This window comes from Propithecus coquereli, unplaced genomic scaffold (genome assembly GCF_000956105.1).
Source record: "Propithecus coquereli isolate 6110/MARCELLA unplaced genomic scaffold, Pcoq_1.0 Scaffold68, whole genome shotgun sequence".
In the NCBI taxonomy this organism is placed as follows: Eukaryota; Metazoa; Chordata; class Mammalia; order Primates; family Indriidae; genus Propithecus; species Propithecus coquereli.
In genome coordinates, this window is record NW_012152840.1 from 7,729,863 (window position 1) to 7,746,086 (window position 16,224).

At 44.1% G+C, this 16,224-nt stretch overlaps 1 protein-coding gene across 1 annotated transcript in view; it reads left to right on the forward strand.

Annotated features, from left to right (window-relative positions):
- Positions 1 to 1,071: 1,071 nt before the first annotated feature.
- The window catches only part of FER1L6 (fer-1-like family member 6), a 128,793-nt gene continuing 113,640 nt past the window's right edge, over positions 1,072 to 16,224 (forward strand). Inside the window, exons 1-6 of the mRNA XM_012660820.1 lie at positions 1,072 to 1,106; positions 4,764 to 4,846; positions 10,108 to 10,228; positions 11,692 to 11,746; positions 11,843 to 11,974; positions 15,191 to 15,253. Of these exons, the coding sequence (XP_012516274.1) occupies positions 4,771 to 4,846; positions 10,108 to 10,228; positions 11,692 to 11,746; positions 11,843 to 11,974; positions 15,191 to 15,253 (447 nt within the window). The 5' untranslated portion in view covers positions 1,072 to 1,106; positions 4,764 to 4,770. The remainder of the gene's footprint in view (positions 1,107 to 4,763; positions 4,847 to 10,107; positions 10,229 to 11,691; positions 11,747 to 11,842; positions 11,975 to 15,190; positions 15,254 to 16,224) is intronic.

The following is a 16,224-nucleotide window of genomic DNA, read 5'->3' on the forward strand; positions in this document are numbered from 1 at the left end:
CAGAACATTGAATAGGTGAGTTTTGATAAGAAGATCATGGGGAAAGAGAAAAGTTTCAGAGGCTTGACAAGGCAGAGTGTCATATGAGTTTATACCTTAAGAATCTTCTATGAAAACCTGCATTACAACTGTTTGTATATTTAGTGGTTTGCCTTTAATGAATATATCCCAGTCTTAGTAGTGAGTACATAGATAGGATATTCCTGAGAAGGTATTTCCCAGCGAGCAGCTGGGAATTTACCCGAGACTCTTTGGATAGCCTTAGCATGGTGGTAAAATCTTGTGGGTTTTTTTTTTTCTTTAAGATAGACCTGATTATATACAAATTTGTTCTTTTGATGAAAAAATTTTTATTAAATATATAGATAAATATAGTATTTTAAATTTGTAAGAGTTTTCATATAAATCAATTTACAACTCAGCTAAAGGTTTTTGTTTTTGTTTATTAATTTTTTTATGCTGGGTGTTATGGCTTTGGGTTTGAAAGGCGAGGGACACAGTTAATTTGCATCCTGTGTCCTCTTAGGGGAAAAAGAGCGCAGCATTGGCCAGTGCTGGTCACACCACTGAAACAACTAACTCAGTGATTGGCCATTTGGCCTGAGCTGCTTCTATTCTGCAATGAAGGTAGAGAAGTGATTTCAGAAGGGGAATCTGGTGGCACAAGTGGGACACCACATGGCAACTCTGGCTGCAGCAATTTCCTAATCCTGCTCTGCTGAACCATGGACAGGATTTCAAATTAGCTATATGTAGAGCTTTTAACAGCTCAACATGAGGGCTCAACGATGTTGTCTGTATAATGTTGCAGTGAGGAAAGCAGAGTTAACCTTATGGCCACTTCCTGAAGAAAAGAGGAGCCTGCAGCCAGAGAAGTCCCGTGGCCAGTCCCAGTGACATAGCTAGAAGGTGGTGTAGGTGAGACCCACACTGAAGCGGTCCAGCTCTTCTCTCTATGTGCCAGTCTGGCTGCCCTGTGGTTCAACCCAGAGTGACGCCACCTGAGCGCATGTGCTAAAGCAAGTCTAACACGTGCCTTGTTTAATACTCTTATTGTTTGGATACAGATATCGGAGTCGCGGTAGCTTTCACCCTGAGGAGACCAGGTTGGTATGGGGGTTCCCATGTGTTTCTTGACTTATCTTGGGGTGACCTTGGGAGGATATTCAATAGATCCTAGGCCAGAAAGCCCCATCCTTTTTGTGAAGTAGGTGAGTTCCCATGCTGGAATTCTCTACAAACCAGAGGTGGGGGAGGCATGTGTGACAGCAGCTGCCTTGGAGACTCATCAGGTAAGTCTTCTTGATTTGATGGTCAGTCCCAGTGTACTGGCTGGAAACCCCTTGAAGCCTCTCATTTGTACAAAAATAATAGCATCTTCCTTGTGGCATGTTGTGGAGATCCCAGAGATGATGTGTGTAAAATGATGTTCCTGGCCCACAGGAAGTGATTTATACAGGTGTAAGAATTTGTAAACTCACATTTCCTTGTTATCAATATTGTATTATAATAATTTGTAGTATGCTTTACATTTTATAAACATTGTTTCAAACTTTAACATGACCCTGTGAATCGGATAAGAAATGTCGTTGTGTCACATGCGAAGAAATACACTCATCTGAGTTAAATATCCAGCTCCCGACTTTAGAGCTAGCAGGTGGACTTAGGCAGCCCCTGAACTGAGTCATGGATTCATTTTCTGCTGCCCACCCTGCCAGTGGCTCGATCGTTCTGGGCTGGTGAGCCATTCCTCCTCCCTACTGCTGTATGTCGTAGGCTGTGGAGGAGAAATCAATTTTCATCAAGAAGCTTTATCATGCTGGGAGTGATGCTGGGTGTGCCTTTGATGACTGACTCAGGGTTTCAGGCAAACAACCTTGTGTGTTTGTTAAACTAACATCAACCCACCCAAGAGGCCTGAGCTGATTGTAAAGCCTCTGGGCATTCCTGAGAGGTTTCTTTGGCTCACTCTATTAGGGGGCTCTAAGCTACACTGAGACCAGGGCTTCTCGGCACTGGGTCTGCCCTAGCTCAATGAAGAATTTCTGAAGGTAGTTTGAGACTTCAGTACTTTTTTTTTTGAGACAGAATCTTGCTCTGTCTCCTGGGCTAGAGTGCCACTGTGTCAGCCTAGCTCACAGCAACCTCAAACCCCTGAGCTCAAGCAATCCTTCTGCCTCAGCCTCCTGAGTAGCCGGGACTATAGGCATGCGATAGCATGCCCGGCTAATTTTTCTCTTTTCAGTAGAGACAGGGTCCCACTCTTGCTCAGGCTGGTCTTGAACTCCTGAGCTCAAGAGATCCTCCCACCTTGGCCTCCCAGAGTGCTAGGATTATAGGCATGAGCCACTGCGCCCAGCTGAGACCTTAGTATTTTTAAGAACTTCTTTTGGTGACTCTTAGGGGCAACAGGGCAAGAGCTCTTGGTTGCAGAGTTCGGGGGTGCCTGTCTCCATGAGGTGGGGCATCTCTCTCTCCTCCCCTGCCCATCACAGCATCTTCAGTCGTGCCCAATGCCTCAGTCACCGGCTTCCCTTTAGGACAGCTCCGAGTGCTGTGGCCAGCCATGATGAGGACGTCAGCTCCCTAAGGACCGTTATGTCTCTCTCGATAGATTCTGTCATTTATTAGCAGCAACTTCCTATTTGTGGATGAAAGTTACTCAGCCTTTTCAAGTAGTCTGCACAACCCCTTGGCCAAGTTCCCGGGAACATTAGATTCTGCCTCTGTGAACTGATCATGGCAGTGAGCCCTTGGGGACCACAAATGCCGATTCAGAGTTTGGAAGGTGCCAGCCTTGGGTCCTCCACTTGGTAACTACCCTTTAGAAACAGAATAGTAAGAACTCTTATTGGAAGTTCTCTCTTAGAAATTTCAGAAAAGGGGCGTCCCCCTAGTGTACATTCTCCAGAGGTTCCTGGGAGACTTAGGCTGATGGCCTTATCAGGATGGAGATACATCAAAGAGGAAAATGCCACCTCCCAAAAGGGCACTTAGTTAGCACTTTTCATATCCCAGACACTGTCCTAGGGATTTTGCTTACTTTGCCTCATTTCATTCTTACAATCCGGTGAAGTGGGTATTTTATTATTATTTCCATTATACACAGGAGGAAACTGAGGCTCAGAGAGGTACTGTGATTGCCCAAGGAGTTGGGAACCTCATCCATGTTTGGGTGTTTCCAGAGCCCATTCTTTCCACCCTATTAGATCTCAGGGTCTCAAGGGACTCCTGCTGTCCCCTAGGCCAGTCCCTCCTTCTGGTGCCTGTCCTCTCTACAACATCCTTTAGCAGTGGTCTTCAGGCCTTGCACACCTCCAGGACAGGGACCTCACTCCCTCCCAAAGCAGTCCATCCCCCTGTTCAGACAGTGGGGGCTCCTTAATTCCTCATCTAGAACAAAGCAGGACATAAACAGAATAAATAAATAAGTGAACGAATCAGATGGACATCTGTCTCCGAGTACCTTCTGTTTGTTGATCCTTATCCTATCCCTTAATCCTTTAAGAATAATTAAGGTTTATTGAGCAAATAGCATGTTCCAGGTACTATGCTCAATGCTTTACGTATATTACCTCATTTCACATGAGGACCCTGACGTTTTGAGAGATTAAGCAACCTGTTCAAAGCTGCAAAGATAGTGCTGGGATTAGAGCCCAGGGGTGGTCTGACAGTGGAGTCCCCGATCCTAACCATGGCACTCCATACATCACGAATGCTAAAATGTAAGCAAAATGGAATATCAGGATTGTTCCACTGCTTTTTGCATTCCAGGACTACAGATGTTCACCGAATAGGTTCGAGCCTTTGCTACCCTTCCCTCCCTTCTCCAAAGGCACATGTCCTTGCTCCTCCTCCCTCCAAGGCTGCCCCCCAGCCTTCTTGACTCAGACCAGGACTTTCCCCTGAGCTGTCTTCACCATCCTTCCACCTAGAGCCACATGATCCATGGTTCCCCAGCTCCGGAAAGGGGTTCTCTTAGGAGATGGCAGATGTCAGGAGCACTCTTGTCAGTTAGAGACGGTGGACTGGGGCGCTTTCCTGTGATGAGAATGAGACTCAGAAATGGCTTCCTGTTCATGGCTAATAACAAAGATTACAATAGTAGCTGACATTTGGGGCATGTTCCATGTGTCAGCTGAGCTGTGCACTTGTGTCATGAACTCTATAAGCCCCAGGACCTCTTGAGCTTGGAAATGGTCCAAGAGCCTACGTCTGGTGAGAGTGTTATGGCCAGTCTCAGGCTACCCAGTGGCTAGAGCCCGGGCTCTGAGATCAGACCAACCTGGTTCCAGTGATAGCTCTGATGTTCAGGGCTGTGTGACCTCAGAAACTTTGCCCAGCCTCTTTGGGCCTTGGCTCCTCATCTGTAAGATGGACAGGAGAGGGTTGCTGTGATGATTAAATGACATCATTCCTTTTTTGTGCCTGGCACAGTGCCTGGCATGGGTGAGCCAGGAGACATGGAGAAGTAACAGCTAGTGCTACTCGTATCCACAGTTTGCCTTATCCAAGTGCAATTTCCAGGTGGACCTCGTGGTTTCTATTCAGGTGGGGTTTTGCAGTTTCTGTGAAAGTAGAGCTATCTGGAGAGCTCACTGAGTCTCCCTGATACTTGTCTTTTGCCCCCATCCTGGGTGCACGAGGAGGCCGGTCGGCTTCCAGGAGAGCTCAGTGTGTTTGTGTGTTTCTTTTCTCCTAACATATCTGAATATCTTGACTTTTCTATTACTGCATTGTTTAATTTTTCTTCTTCTTTTTAGAAAGGGGATGTTTGGGCTGAAGCTGAAGAAGAAGAAGAATAAAGCAGAGAAGGGGTTAATCCTAGCCAACAAGGGCGCGCAAGGTGAGGCTTGGGTGAGTGCCGACCACTAGCCTGGGGCCTGGGGCTCACAGAGGGGCCCTTTCTTGGCTGAGAATGTGGTTCAGTCTCCGCAGGAGTTGCGGGGAGTGTGCTATCGGCTGGCTCTGCAGTCCCTGCTGATCACAAGTGTGGGCCCAGGGCAACTCCCCCAGGGCCCCTGGTCATCCAGGCCGAAACGGGCTGGGTGGGCACCTGCTGGGCCAGGGAAGGGGCCCTCATGAGGGTGCAAGCTCAGTTAGTGGCCCTGAGTTCCTTTGTCAAATAAGCATGACATGGGTTGCTAGGCTGACCTCACACGGCCATGGGGACGATTGATTGAGATTTTGAAAATAGGAGTGAGTGTCACAGCTACCAGGATGGAGGCTTTACATACATTGTCTCATTGAGCCCTGCCGCCGTGGAGCCAGTAGGTGCAGTCACCCCGGTTTTACGAATGAGCTTACAGAGATGCAGAGAGAGTACATAAAGTGTGGAAAAGACGGTTGCAGAATTTGCAAGGCCCAGTAGAGAGTCAAAATGCAAAGCCATTGCTAAGAACTTATTAAGAATTTCAAGATGGTGACAGCAGAGCTTAAACCAAGTGTGACGAGGTCCTTCAGAGCTTGGGGCCCTGTATGGCTGCACAGATCGCATACCTGGGAGGGCGGCTGGCCTTGAGTGTGGGAGGTACAGAGTCAGGAGGAAATGGATGTAAACCAGGCTGTCTAGCTTTCTGCCCTTGTAATGGACTAATTCCTTCTCCAAAAGAGCCAAGCCTCGAATTAGAGTGTGAACCACACCAGTGGAGGCTGGGCCCAGCATTGGGTCGATACTTGAATCAGATTGGATTGATGGCATCCAAGTGGACAGGTCTGGGGTGGTCCCTGGAGACTTCTCCTGCTACCTAGCCTTGATAACAACCAGTTCAAGGCTAGCTTTCGGGACCATGCCTAAACCAAAATGGGGCAGTGGATCTGGCCAGTCTTCACCCCTCTTGTCTCCTTGGGGGGCCTCCTTTGCTGCCATCTATGGCAGTGTCCTGTGGCCTTGTGCCTGCCTCATTCCCCTCCTTGCCCTCAGGTAAAACCTGTCCTTATGCTAGAAAAATATGGAAACTCATTCACACTAAGGCATTAACAATGGTAGGGAGTTAGCCTTGCATGGGAAGGGAGGGCATTGCATTTTCAGTGAGGACGAGGCTTAAAGCTTAATAGAAATACTTGTCCATTCAATCAAATTGACTGCATCAGGGAGTGAGTGGAAAAGGCTTTGGGGTTTTTCCTAGTGTCCTTGAAATTATGACACTGCAGTAGGTCCTGGGGACACAAAGTTGAATAAGGTATAGTCCCTTCTCTCGAGGACCTTATGAAAAATAATATTTATGACATGTATAATAAGTCTCTGCTGCTTTTTACTTGATGTACATAATTTATGACCCTGAAAAGTAGATTCAATTACTGCCATTTACACAGAGGTTCAGAGAGGGTGAGTGGCTTATCCCAAGTCACACAGCTAACAAGCAGACGTGCTGGCTCCCAAGCCCATGCCAGACCTACACCAGAGCCTGGCTTTTCTGCCCCATCGGTGACCTCCTCAGGGCGGTCACCACAGGCATTTCAGAGGAGCTGGCTCCTGTGTAGCTCATTCCAGAGTCTTCAGCCCACAAAGCAAACAGGGTAGAGAGGAATCAGGTTCCTCCTAGAAAGTAAATAGCATTCATCCTGCTGGGCCAAGGCCAGCCCTGCAGGAGACTGGCAAGACAAAGTCCACAGACCAGAGACTTGGGTCTTTCCTTCTTGGCCTGGCCTGGAAAGTTAGGGCTCTTCTGGGTGAAATGTTTGGAGATTCTCAAAGTCTTTGGCTCTTTTATGTGTACTTTGAGGCATCATGGTTATATCTTAAATTCTTAAAATTTTCATTACCTTAACCCGTCCACTAATTAGTTACCCAACAAATAGTTAGTGGGTACCTCCCAAGCTCATTCATTCATTCATTTATTCAAAATATATTGACAGAATGTCTGCTAAGTGCTGGGCTCTGGGCTAGGTTCTAGGTATATAAAAGTAGATGCTGGACAGTCTGAAGGGAGGACAGCCCTCTGCAGGACTCTTCTGTTTGCCCCTCCAGGTCTATTCTCCACCCGTATCTACCTGCTCTCTGTCCTCTACGGCTGCATAACCCAGGTCCCATCCCCTCTGCCTTCGGGCTGGATCTGGCCAAGGGGGCACCCTGAAGGGAGGTGGGGGAGTGGGCTCAGGCTCCAGTTGGTTGTGTCCCCAGCTGAAGGACGGTCATTGCTCCTTGACGGGAGGCTGACTCCACCAGACTTCCTCTCCTTCCAGCTTCTGGTGACGACATTCTCTCCTCACTTTGGGGGGCCTGGGATGGCAACAGCTTTGCTTCTGTCAGCCCCAGATAATTGCAAGAACTTTTGGGTTTTCTTACACCAACACCTTTGTAAAAGGTCCTCACATCATCCTATTCTGATTGTGCCATGTTACCCATTGGGACCCTGACTAAGGTGACTGCATCACAAGGCGGGAAAAGTGCTGTAAAGAAAACATTAATAGACAGTGGGCTGAAATGCAGGCTACTGGAGAGTCTTTTCGTGTGGTGAGAGAGGGATTCTCTGGGGAGATAACATTTAAGCTAGAACTCCAAGGATGACAGGAAATTCCCGGGGGTGGGCAGGGAGGAGGTGGCTGAGGCAGAGGGATGCCTGTGAAGAGAAATTCCCAGCTAGCTTAGAAGGAACTGAAAACAGACCGCTAGAGAGCGGGAAAGGGGGAGCCAGAGCCAGCAGGACTCTAATCCAGAGTTGCACGTGGACTTTAGATTTATTCTAGTACAACGCAAAGCCATCGAGGGGTTTTAAGAAGAAGAGTGACATGATCTGGTTTATTTTTGTAGAAAGTCATCCCCGATGCTCCATGCTGAGTAGATTAGAGAAAACAAAGCAGTAACGCAATGAATGGATACATGAACGAATGAATGAAAGCTATAGAAGAAGCTTTAGCTGACTGCCTTTCTACCTCAGAGTCTCGCCCTGCACAATGCCAGCCCCTAGCAGAGAGGTTCATGATTTGTTCCTGCATCCTTAGCATCTTCCCTAGCGCAGTTTCCAGCACACATGAGGTGCTTTAGAATGTTCACTGGAAACCTGAATTTCTGACAGTGGGGCTGCACCCTAGGGCCCTTGCAGTCAAGTAGGTAGGGAAGCAAGTATTTATTTTATCTCGCTGCTTCAAGGAGCACAGCCAGGTGCCAGCATTCCTCCTGACGTCTCTGTAGGGCTGGCCTTGTCTTATTTCCTGAGTGACTTCCATTCATGCAGTGATCGTCTATAGCGACCAAACACCTACTGAGGCCAGGCCTGTGGGCACGAGCTTCCAAGACTTGGTCGCATGATTCCATCTCTCTTCTGATTCGGTACTGTTTTGCATGAGTTACTGATTAAAATCAGAAAGCCAAAATGCATCAAAGCTGGGAGGTATCTTAGAATTATTAAACTGATGAATTTATAGATTGAGTCCCATGGAGCCCTGGGATTCTGAAAAAATGGCTTCAGGGGTGTCCAAAGAGGGTGGTGGTGGCAGTGGGGTGGTGGCAGTGAGGCCCCGTGGAATGCCACTGCCCTCATCCCACCCCTGACACATGAAACAGTTTGATATGAATGGACTTGTGTTATATATTGGGTTTTGGTATACAGTTACATTTATAAAAGTGTTCTGTTGCTTTGAAAAATTTCAAGACCATGTTTCTTGCCCAATTCTTTCATTTTGTAGGAAAAGAAAAAAAAATATCAGAAAATCCTGGGTGACCTGCTCAAGTCATCTACCTTGGAATCCACAGGCTTGAGTACCTACTGTGTACCAGGCAGGCACTGTGCTAGGGGACTTAGGTATTTCATTTAATTTTCCCAACAACCCTGTGGAGTAGAAGACATTAATCTTGCCCTGTTTTGTAAAGGAGGAAAACAGTGCTGAGCGAAGTTATGTAACTTGCCCAAATCACAGAACTATTAATAGAAAGTGCTAGTATGGGGATTTGAACCCAAACCTTTTGGATTCAGATCTTTGAATGACACTATGCAGAGTCTCTCGGTGTATTAGGGAGGCCCAGCTACTCTTGTTTTTACCAAAAGCCTGGTTAAGAAGTGGTTCCCAAGCTTTGCTGTATATTAGAATCATTTGGAGAATTTAAACAATCTTGCCATCCAGGCAACATTCCAGATGAATTAAATCAGAATCCAGGGTTGGGAGGTAAAGGGTCCAGAGAACATGTTTACTATCCATTTATTTAAGTTTTCTAAACACTTGTGTATTTGTTTCCTAGGGCTTCCTGGGAAGCCTGCCCTTCCTAGGGTAGTTTGTATAACAAACTACCACAAACCTGGTAACTTAAAACAACATAGATTTATTCTCTCCCAGTTATGGAAGTCAGATGCCCAAAATCAGTGTCACTGGGCCAAAATCAAGGGCCCCACTTCCTCCAGGAAACCTGTTTCTTGCCTCTTCCAGCTTCCCATGTGGCAACACTATTGTAATCTCTGTCTGCATGGTCACATTGCTGCCTTTTCTTCTATCTGTGCAAAATCTCCCTCTGCCTCCTTGTTCTAAGGGTCCATGTGATTGCAGTTAGGGCCCAGCAGGTAATGCCCTCATCTCAAAATCCTTACTTTAATCACCTCTGCAGAGACCTTTTTTCCAAATAAGGTAACATTTCTGGGTTCTAGGGATTAGGACCTATCTTTTGAGACTATGGCACCTTGCTACCCCCAATTGGCCCACAGACAGCAGGAATGGCCTCACCTGGCATCTTTCTGTTAGAAATGCAGTCTTGGGTCCCACCCAGACCTACTGAGTCAGAATCTGCATTTCAGCAGCTTCCTGGGTGATTCTTATGCACGTCAGATTTTGCTGGCAAGGCACAGAGAGAATAAATGACTTGTCTGAAGTTCCACCGTGGCAAGGTCATGACTTGAAAGCATGTCTTTAGATTCATAATCCAGTTTTTGTTTCTACAACCCCATCTATATAAATCTGCTCTTTTTTGAATAAAGAAGATGTGCAATTTTTTTAGAGAAATGAAGGCTGTGTCTGGCTTTTCTGCCAATCAGACAGTAAGTTTCCTACTGGCTGGGACTGTCTTCTAGTCCCTTGGACCCCTTATTGTGCCTGCCATGGTGCTGGACAGAGAAGGGAGGCTCAATCGCCACTGTGTGCCAATTTAATGGGATTTTCCTCTTTTGTTTGCTTCTCCAGATGGTCAAGGTGAAGCAGAAGCACCACAGGAGGGACCTTCTCACAAGGAAGGACCAAGAGCAGATCTGGTTTATGATAATGGTTCTATTGCTCCTGTCCCCTCAGCTCCTCCAAAGAGAAGGTACAGGGTCGATGCAGGTGGTCAACACACATTTGCTGATCACCTCCTATGTGCCAAGCACCCCTCCTTGGCATTTATTTTGTTAGAGTGATATCATTGAATGAAGAAATGCAGGAGAAAGAGAAGTAAGGAATAACAGTCTTTCTTTCTCTTTGGTTGGAACATTCTCCAGCCATTGAAATTCTATCCATCCACCAATGTTCAATTGAAATCTGACCTCTGCAGTGAGGTCTTTGTTGCTTAGCTTGGCCCTCAGAAATTTCTCTATAGCTCTTCCGTCATGTTGTTTTTCCTGCTGCACATTTTACACTTACAAACTAGCTCTTTCTTCATATGTTTTGGCCCTCTCTTCCATAGAGAGTGTTAGCTCGACAAAGGCCAAGAAGATGGCTCATTCATTTTTGTTTTTCCTCTAACTGAGCCTAGCACTGGGCTTTCATGTAATAAATGATCAGTATGAATTTACCATTGTATTGGTGAACATATTAAATGATATCTACCCTTTTTCGCATGCATTATCTCCTTTAATTCTTGGAGCAGCCCTGTGTGGTAGGAAGTAGTATTTCCACTTTCAGGTGAGGAAATTAAAGCTAAAGTCCAAAATTGGGGAGAAAAAATATTCTAACTTAGATCAGTCTGACTGCAAAGCCTTGAGATTTTAACTAGCTTAATTGCACTCAACTATAATCAGAAGAAATTAGATGGAGTCAAATGCAAGATGGTATTGTTGAAAGCCAAGAGCATAAAATTTGATAGGAACTCAAGCTCAGTTCATTTCCCTCTGATTTCTGCTTCTATGACAACAGGGATTCTTCATCTCTTTCTGCTATTATCAGTCTCCCAATGCCCAGGTGTTGCACAGCTGTTTTCAATTACCTGTGACAGTCCCGATAAATGAAATCTCCTGGAACGTGAAATCTCACCGACACGGTATCTTAGTCGTTCCTTCCAATTTTTTCCTTTATCGATTCTTTCAAAAGCAGTCATGAAACGCAGAATTATTATTTCCACAAGAAATGGCAAAGTGGCCCTGTGACCAGGCAGAAGACTGGGAGTTCCTTATTTAGACTAAGCTCTGCATGGATTTGCTGCATCTTAGTTTCTCCTTCTGTTTAAAATTAAAAAATAAATAGTGCTGGTAATCATACCCATAAGAAGAGCTGACTTTTATTCTTGCCAGACACTGGGTTAAACCTTTATATGCAGTATGTCATTTAATTCTAGTAGTCGCCTCATGAGATAAGCTCTCCTATGAGCTCCATTTTTAGCATGGGAAAACTGAGTTGTAGAGAGATCAAGTCACTTGTCCACTTATACTTATCTCCCCGAGAGACGTAGAGAGAATGTGTAATATGGTATAAATGAGAGCACTTAGAAATACTCCAGAAAGTATTATCACGGCTTATGGATGAAAAGTATGTTCTTACTTGATGAAACAAACATATTGAACTTTCTTTCAATAGATCAAAACTATCAACTAAGATCCATGATGGGGAGGTCAAATCCCAAAATTATCAAGTAAGTGACAGATTCTTCCCGCCAGCCTCCTGCAGTTCTTCCTGTGGGCATGAACAGCGATGTCCACAATGGCGCACACCCTGCTCTGTGTTGTAGATCGCCATAACCATCACTGAGGCACGCCAGCTGGTGGGGGAGAACATTGATCCAGTTGTGACCATTGAGGTCGGGGATGAGAAGAAGCAAAGCACTGTGAAGGAAGGAACCAACAGCCCGTTTTACAATGAAGTAAGTCTTGGAGATCACCAACAGCCTCCACATCAACACCCTCTCACCACCTTTCTGCAGTATTCTTCAGTCACATGGAAGAGCCCTGCCCCTCCTTGCTCCCTCCCAGCCCCTTAGTTTGCCCCTAAGCCCATGCATGGCAAACTCGCTAAGCCTCCTTATAAACATAGCCCCGTAAAATTTTTTTTTCAGTTTTAGAATATTACAGGGGTACGCATGTTTAGGTTACATATATTGCCTTTGCTCCACCCTAGTCAGAGCTACAAGTGTGCCCATTCCCCATAAGGTGTGAATATACCCATCCCCTCCACCCCCTTCCCACCTGCCCGACACCCGATGAATGTTAGTACTATATGTGGACATAAGTGTTGATCAATTAGTACCAATTTGATGGCGAGTACATGTGCTTGTTTTTCCATTCTTGTGATACTTCACTTAGCAGAATAACCCTGTAAAATTTTTAACAAAAAGATAGTGGGAAGAAGAGACAAGGAATTCCTCCTGATTTTAAATTCATTGCTATGTTTTCAACAGATCTGTTTTCTTATTTCTTATCAGCTCATTTTCACCCATTATAAGCCCTGGGTTAATATTCATAAATGTACTGGATGTTGGTTAGGGAGCAGGTACACATTCTTTTTCCTGGCACAGACACTGGAAATTTAATTATTTGTTTTGAAATAGGCATACTACCTTGGAAAATAAAACAGTTATATTTTTCTAAGCTGTGGAGAAATTGTAAAGAAAAATCTCAAAGAGAGAAGCTTCCAAGTATTAAACATATTAAATTCTTTTTTAAATAAAGATATTATACAGTAAAAAAAGATAACGGCAAAAGAGACAAAGTATAACATGATATAGAATAATATGTTTCCCGCTAATCTGTGATCCCTAATTCTCTAGTCTCCTTCCTGGAGCCATCTATTCTCACCAGGCATTTGTGAACCCTTCTGGAGATATTCCAAGCATGGGCCAGAATGCAAGGAAATATTGTTCCCAAATGGTAGTATTCTATGCACACTGTTCTAGACCTTGCTCTTTTCATGAAAAATGTGTCTTGGAGATTAGTCCGTATCAGGACATACAGCTCAATCTCATTTTGCCCTTATGGCTGAAGAGTTTTCCATTGCCTTGATATACTATAATTTACTAAACCAATCAGTCTCTCATTAGTGGATATTAAATGTTTTCAGCCTCTTGCTACTACTTATAGTGGCATAACTAGGCACAAAGTATGTGCATTTAAAATTTTGAATCATCAATTGCTTTCCAAAGCAGTAACAATTTATATTCCAACTATAAATTTCATAAGTGCATAGGTATACTTGTTTCCCCATAGGCATTTTGATACAATGAGTTTTGAAAAAAAATGCAGTGTACTCTTACTTATTACCCTAATGGTAGTGGTAATTGCAAAGGAAGGCAGGGAGAGCATGGATAATGAAATCAACAGAAAACACCCAAATCCCACTGGAGCTCATAACTCCTTTCCTCTCTACCATTCCTGCCTCTGAGTTTTTTTTACCATGAGTGAAAATGTCAGTAGTTTTTCCCTTCCTGTTCCATTTCTCACTCCCAGAACGGCTTCTGGAATGGACGTGATATGAAATAATGTATGAAAATGCTTTAAAACTGCAAAGCTTGACATATTTGTTAATTATTATAATTATGCCTACAATTCGTGGATCTAAGTGACATTAAATTGGGCCCAAGTATAATCAATAGAAAATCAAGTAAAAACATAGACATTGAAGTAAAAACCTTTGTTACAACTTTTGACTAGAATTTTTAAGCCCAAAGATCATCAGATGTCAAGGGAGCCAGTTAGTAGGGGCTGGGGAATATTTTTCAGCTAGAAAAATGTGTGTGGGCCCTGAGGTCTTGGGAGCCTATGTGGGCAGTTGAGTCTGAAACATGAAGCTTAGAAAAAATTGACATTGCAAGTGATTTGTTGGTCCAGAGGAACCCACAGCACCTCATATATTCAGCCTTATCAGAAAATGAAAAATTTTGTGTAAACAAATTTCCCATATAAATTTTGAACACCAAAACACTTTAAAAGTTTGAGTATATATAGGAAAAATTTCCTGAAATATTATACATGTTTTCCTATGTTCTTAAACAGAAGACACTGAATATACTGAACTCTTTCACTGGTATCTAAGGACTACCATTTTGAAGGTCTCTTTTTATGGCATATGATGACATCTTTCATTTTCCACATTTTGGGTTTTCTGTTTTGACCTTTGAAAGTAGGCTGTTAGCAGTTAGCAGTGGGTCAATTCCTCTTTTTACTACTGCTGTATATTCATCTCTAAGGGATCATTCCCCCCACAAAACTCATAATTCACAACAAAACAGCACTCCAGTTCTCTGCATCTTAGAATCACAAAATCTTGAATTTGGAAGGATCTTGACTCAAAAGTCAGATGGTAAAATATCTAGTACTTGAACCTTTTGTGCGATAACTTCAAGCCAACTAAGGTTTGGTTTCAGGTTCAGCAATAACTCGCAAAATTAACCTAGGCAACATCTGTTAAGTTCTTTAGTCTACAGTCTTCTTATGTGTAAAATACGAGGCTGGTCTAGATAATTTCTCTAACTGTAAAATGTAATCGTTTTCTTAATGTTAAAAATCTCCCATGTCTATAATTTCTTTTTATTCTCTCCCTGGTCAATCTTCAAAAAAGGATGTTTGAAACTGAAAAATTCTGGGAAAATTAGATTTTAATCACTCCAAATCAAAACCACACTGAGATACCATTTTCACCCACCATTATAAGCAAAAAAAATTAAAAGAACTGACAATATCAAGGGTTAGCAAGGGTATGGAGAGATGGCTATTTTCATACACTGCTAGTGAGAATGTAAAATGGCTTAGCCCATTTGGAAAGAAATTCCATACCATCTATTAAAAATTTACATGTCCATAATCCATGACCACTTCTCATGTCCATTTTATAGAAATGCACACGCATATCCTATACAAGGATGTGAATAGTGGCATTCTTCTTCTTTTTTTTAATATTTGAAAAAATTTGAAAACAACATAAATGACCTTCAGTAGGGGATGGCCAATCAATTGATGGTATATTCATGCCGCTGAGGACTACACTGCTATTGGTTAGAATAACACAGGCCGAAATCCACCCCAGAAATGGGGTTCTTAGGTGCAAGCCTGGAGTTGATAGCCAGAATGACCTTTATGTTTTGCAGTACTTTGTCTTCGACTTCATTGGGCCCCAAGCACATCTTTTTGACAAGATCATCAAAATCTCAGTAAGTGTGCCATCGGTGGTGGTAGTTCGGGGGAGGTGGGAGAGATTCTTGGGAACTCTCTAGAGAAACTTAGCATGGTTAGGGATGAATAGATGCAGGAGGGTGAATGTGGGTTGGTGAATTTGAAACCAACGACAGAGCTCAAAATCACCAGTATAGACGAGTTTGGGAAGGAAAATCATCTCAAGAAAACCTATGCTGCTCGGATGCAAGTCATAAGCTGCTGTAGTGCTATTATGGATTAAATTGTGCAGTTCACTAGAGTGGAAATGTGAAACATATGCTTCAAATGACATCTTAATGGATTGCCAGTTTTTGTTGATTTCTTTCTTTTTATTAAGCAAATGTTAGTGTTTCTGTCTTTGGGTGATATCCACACTAAGGATCATTTATCTCATCCCTTTCCCCTCCTAGCTGTAATAAATAGAGAAATAGGAACAAGAATCAGGAATAAACCCCAAATATATCAGTTTCATCAATGGTAATGGTCGACCAGAGAATATGATTTGGAACAAGCAGTGGCCATTGGAAGTTTTAAAAGTTGCCTGCAAGTGTAGACCTCAGGACCTGCCCGTGGGGAGTTGGGTCTGCTGCATAGACCCTTCCTCAACCCTGCCAGGGGAATTGCTGCCTCCGCAGATCCAGTCTGATGAGTAGAGACAGTTTCCTGCTCTAGCCAGGTGCCTTATCCAGGTTTGCTCACCACTTGGAGGACAGGAGAGTGGCCACGTGGAAGCCACACTGAGAGAGAAGGCTGGGCAAATGGGATCGTTACAAATGTCGCACCATGCAGCGAAGGGACAGGGACCAGTGGATGACAGACAGCATCTGTCTCACCAGTCAGAGAAACCGTAGCTTCCCTCTTGGAGAGGGGTGGGGATGTGGGAAGTGGATTGGTTGGAGAGTAAGTGCTGTCTTCCAAATAGTTCTGAAAGGACAGAATTCCTACTTTATGCGTCAGTGCAGGAAGC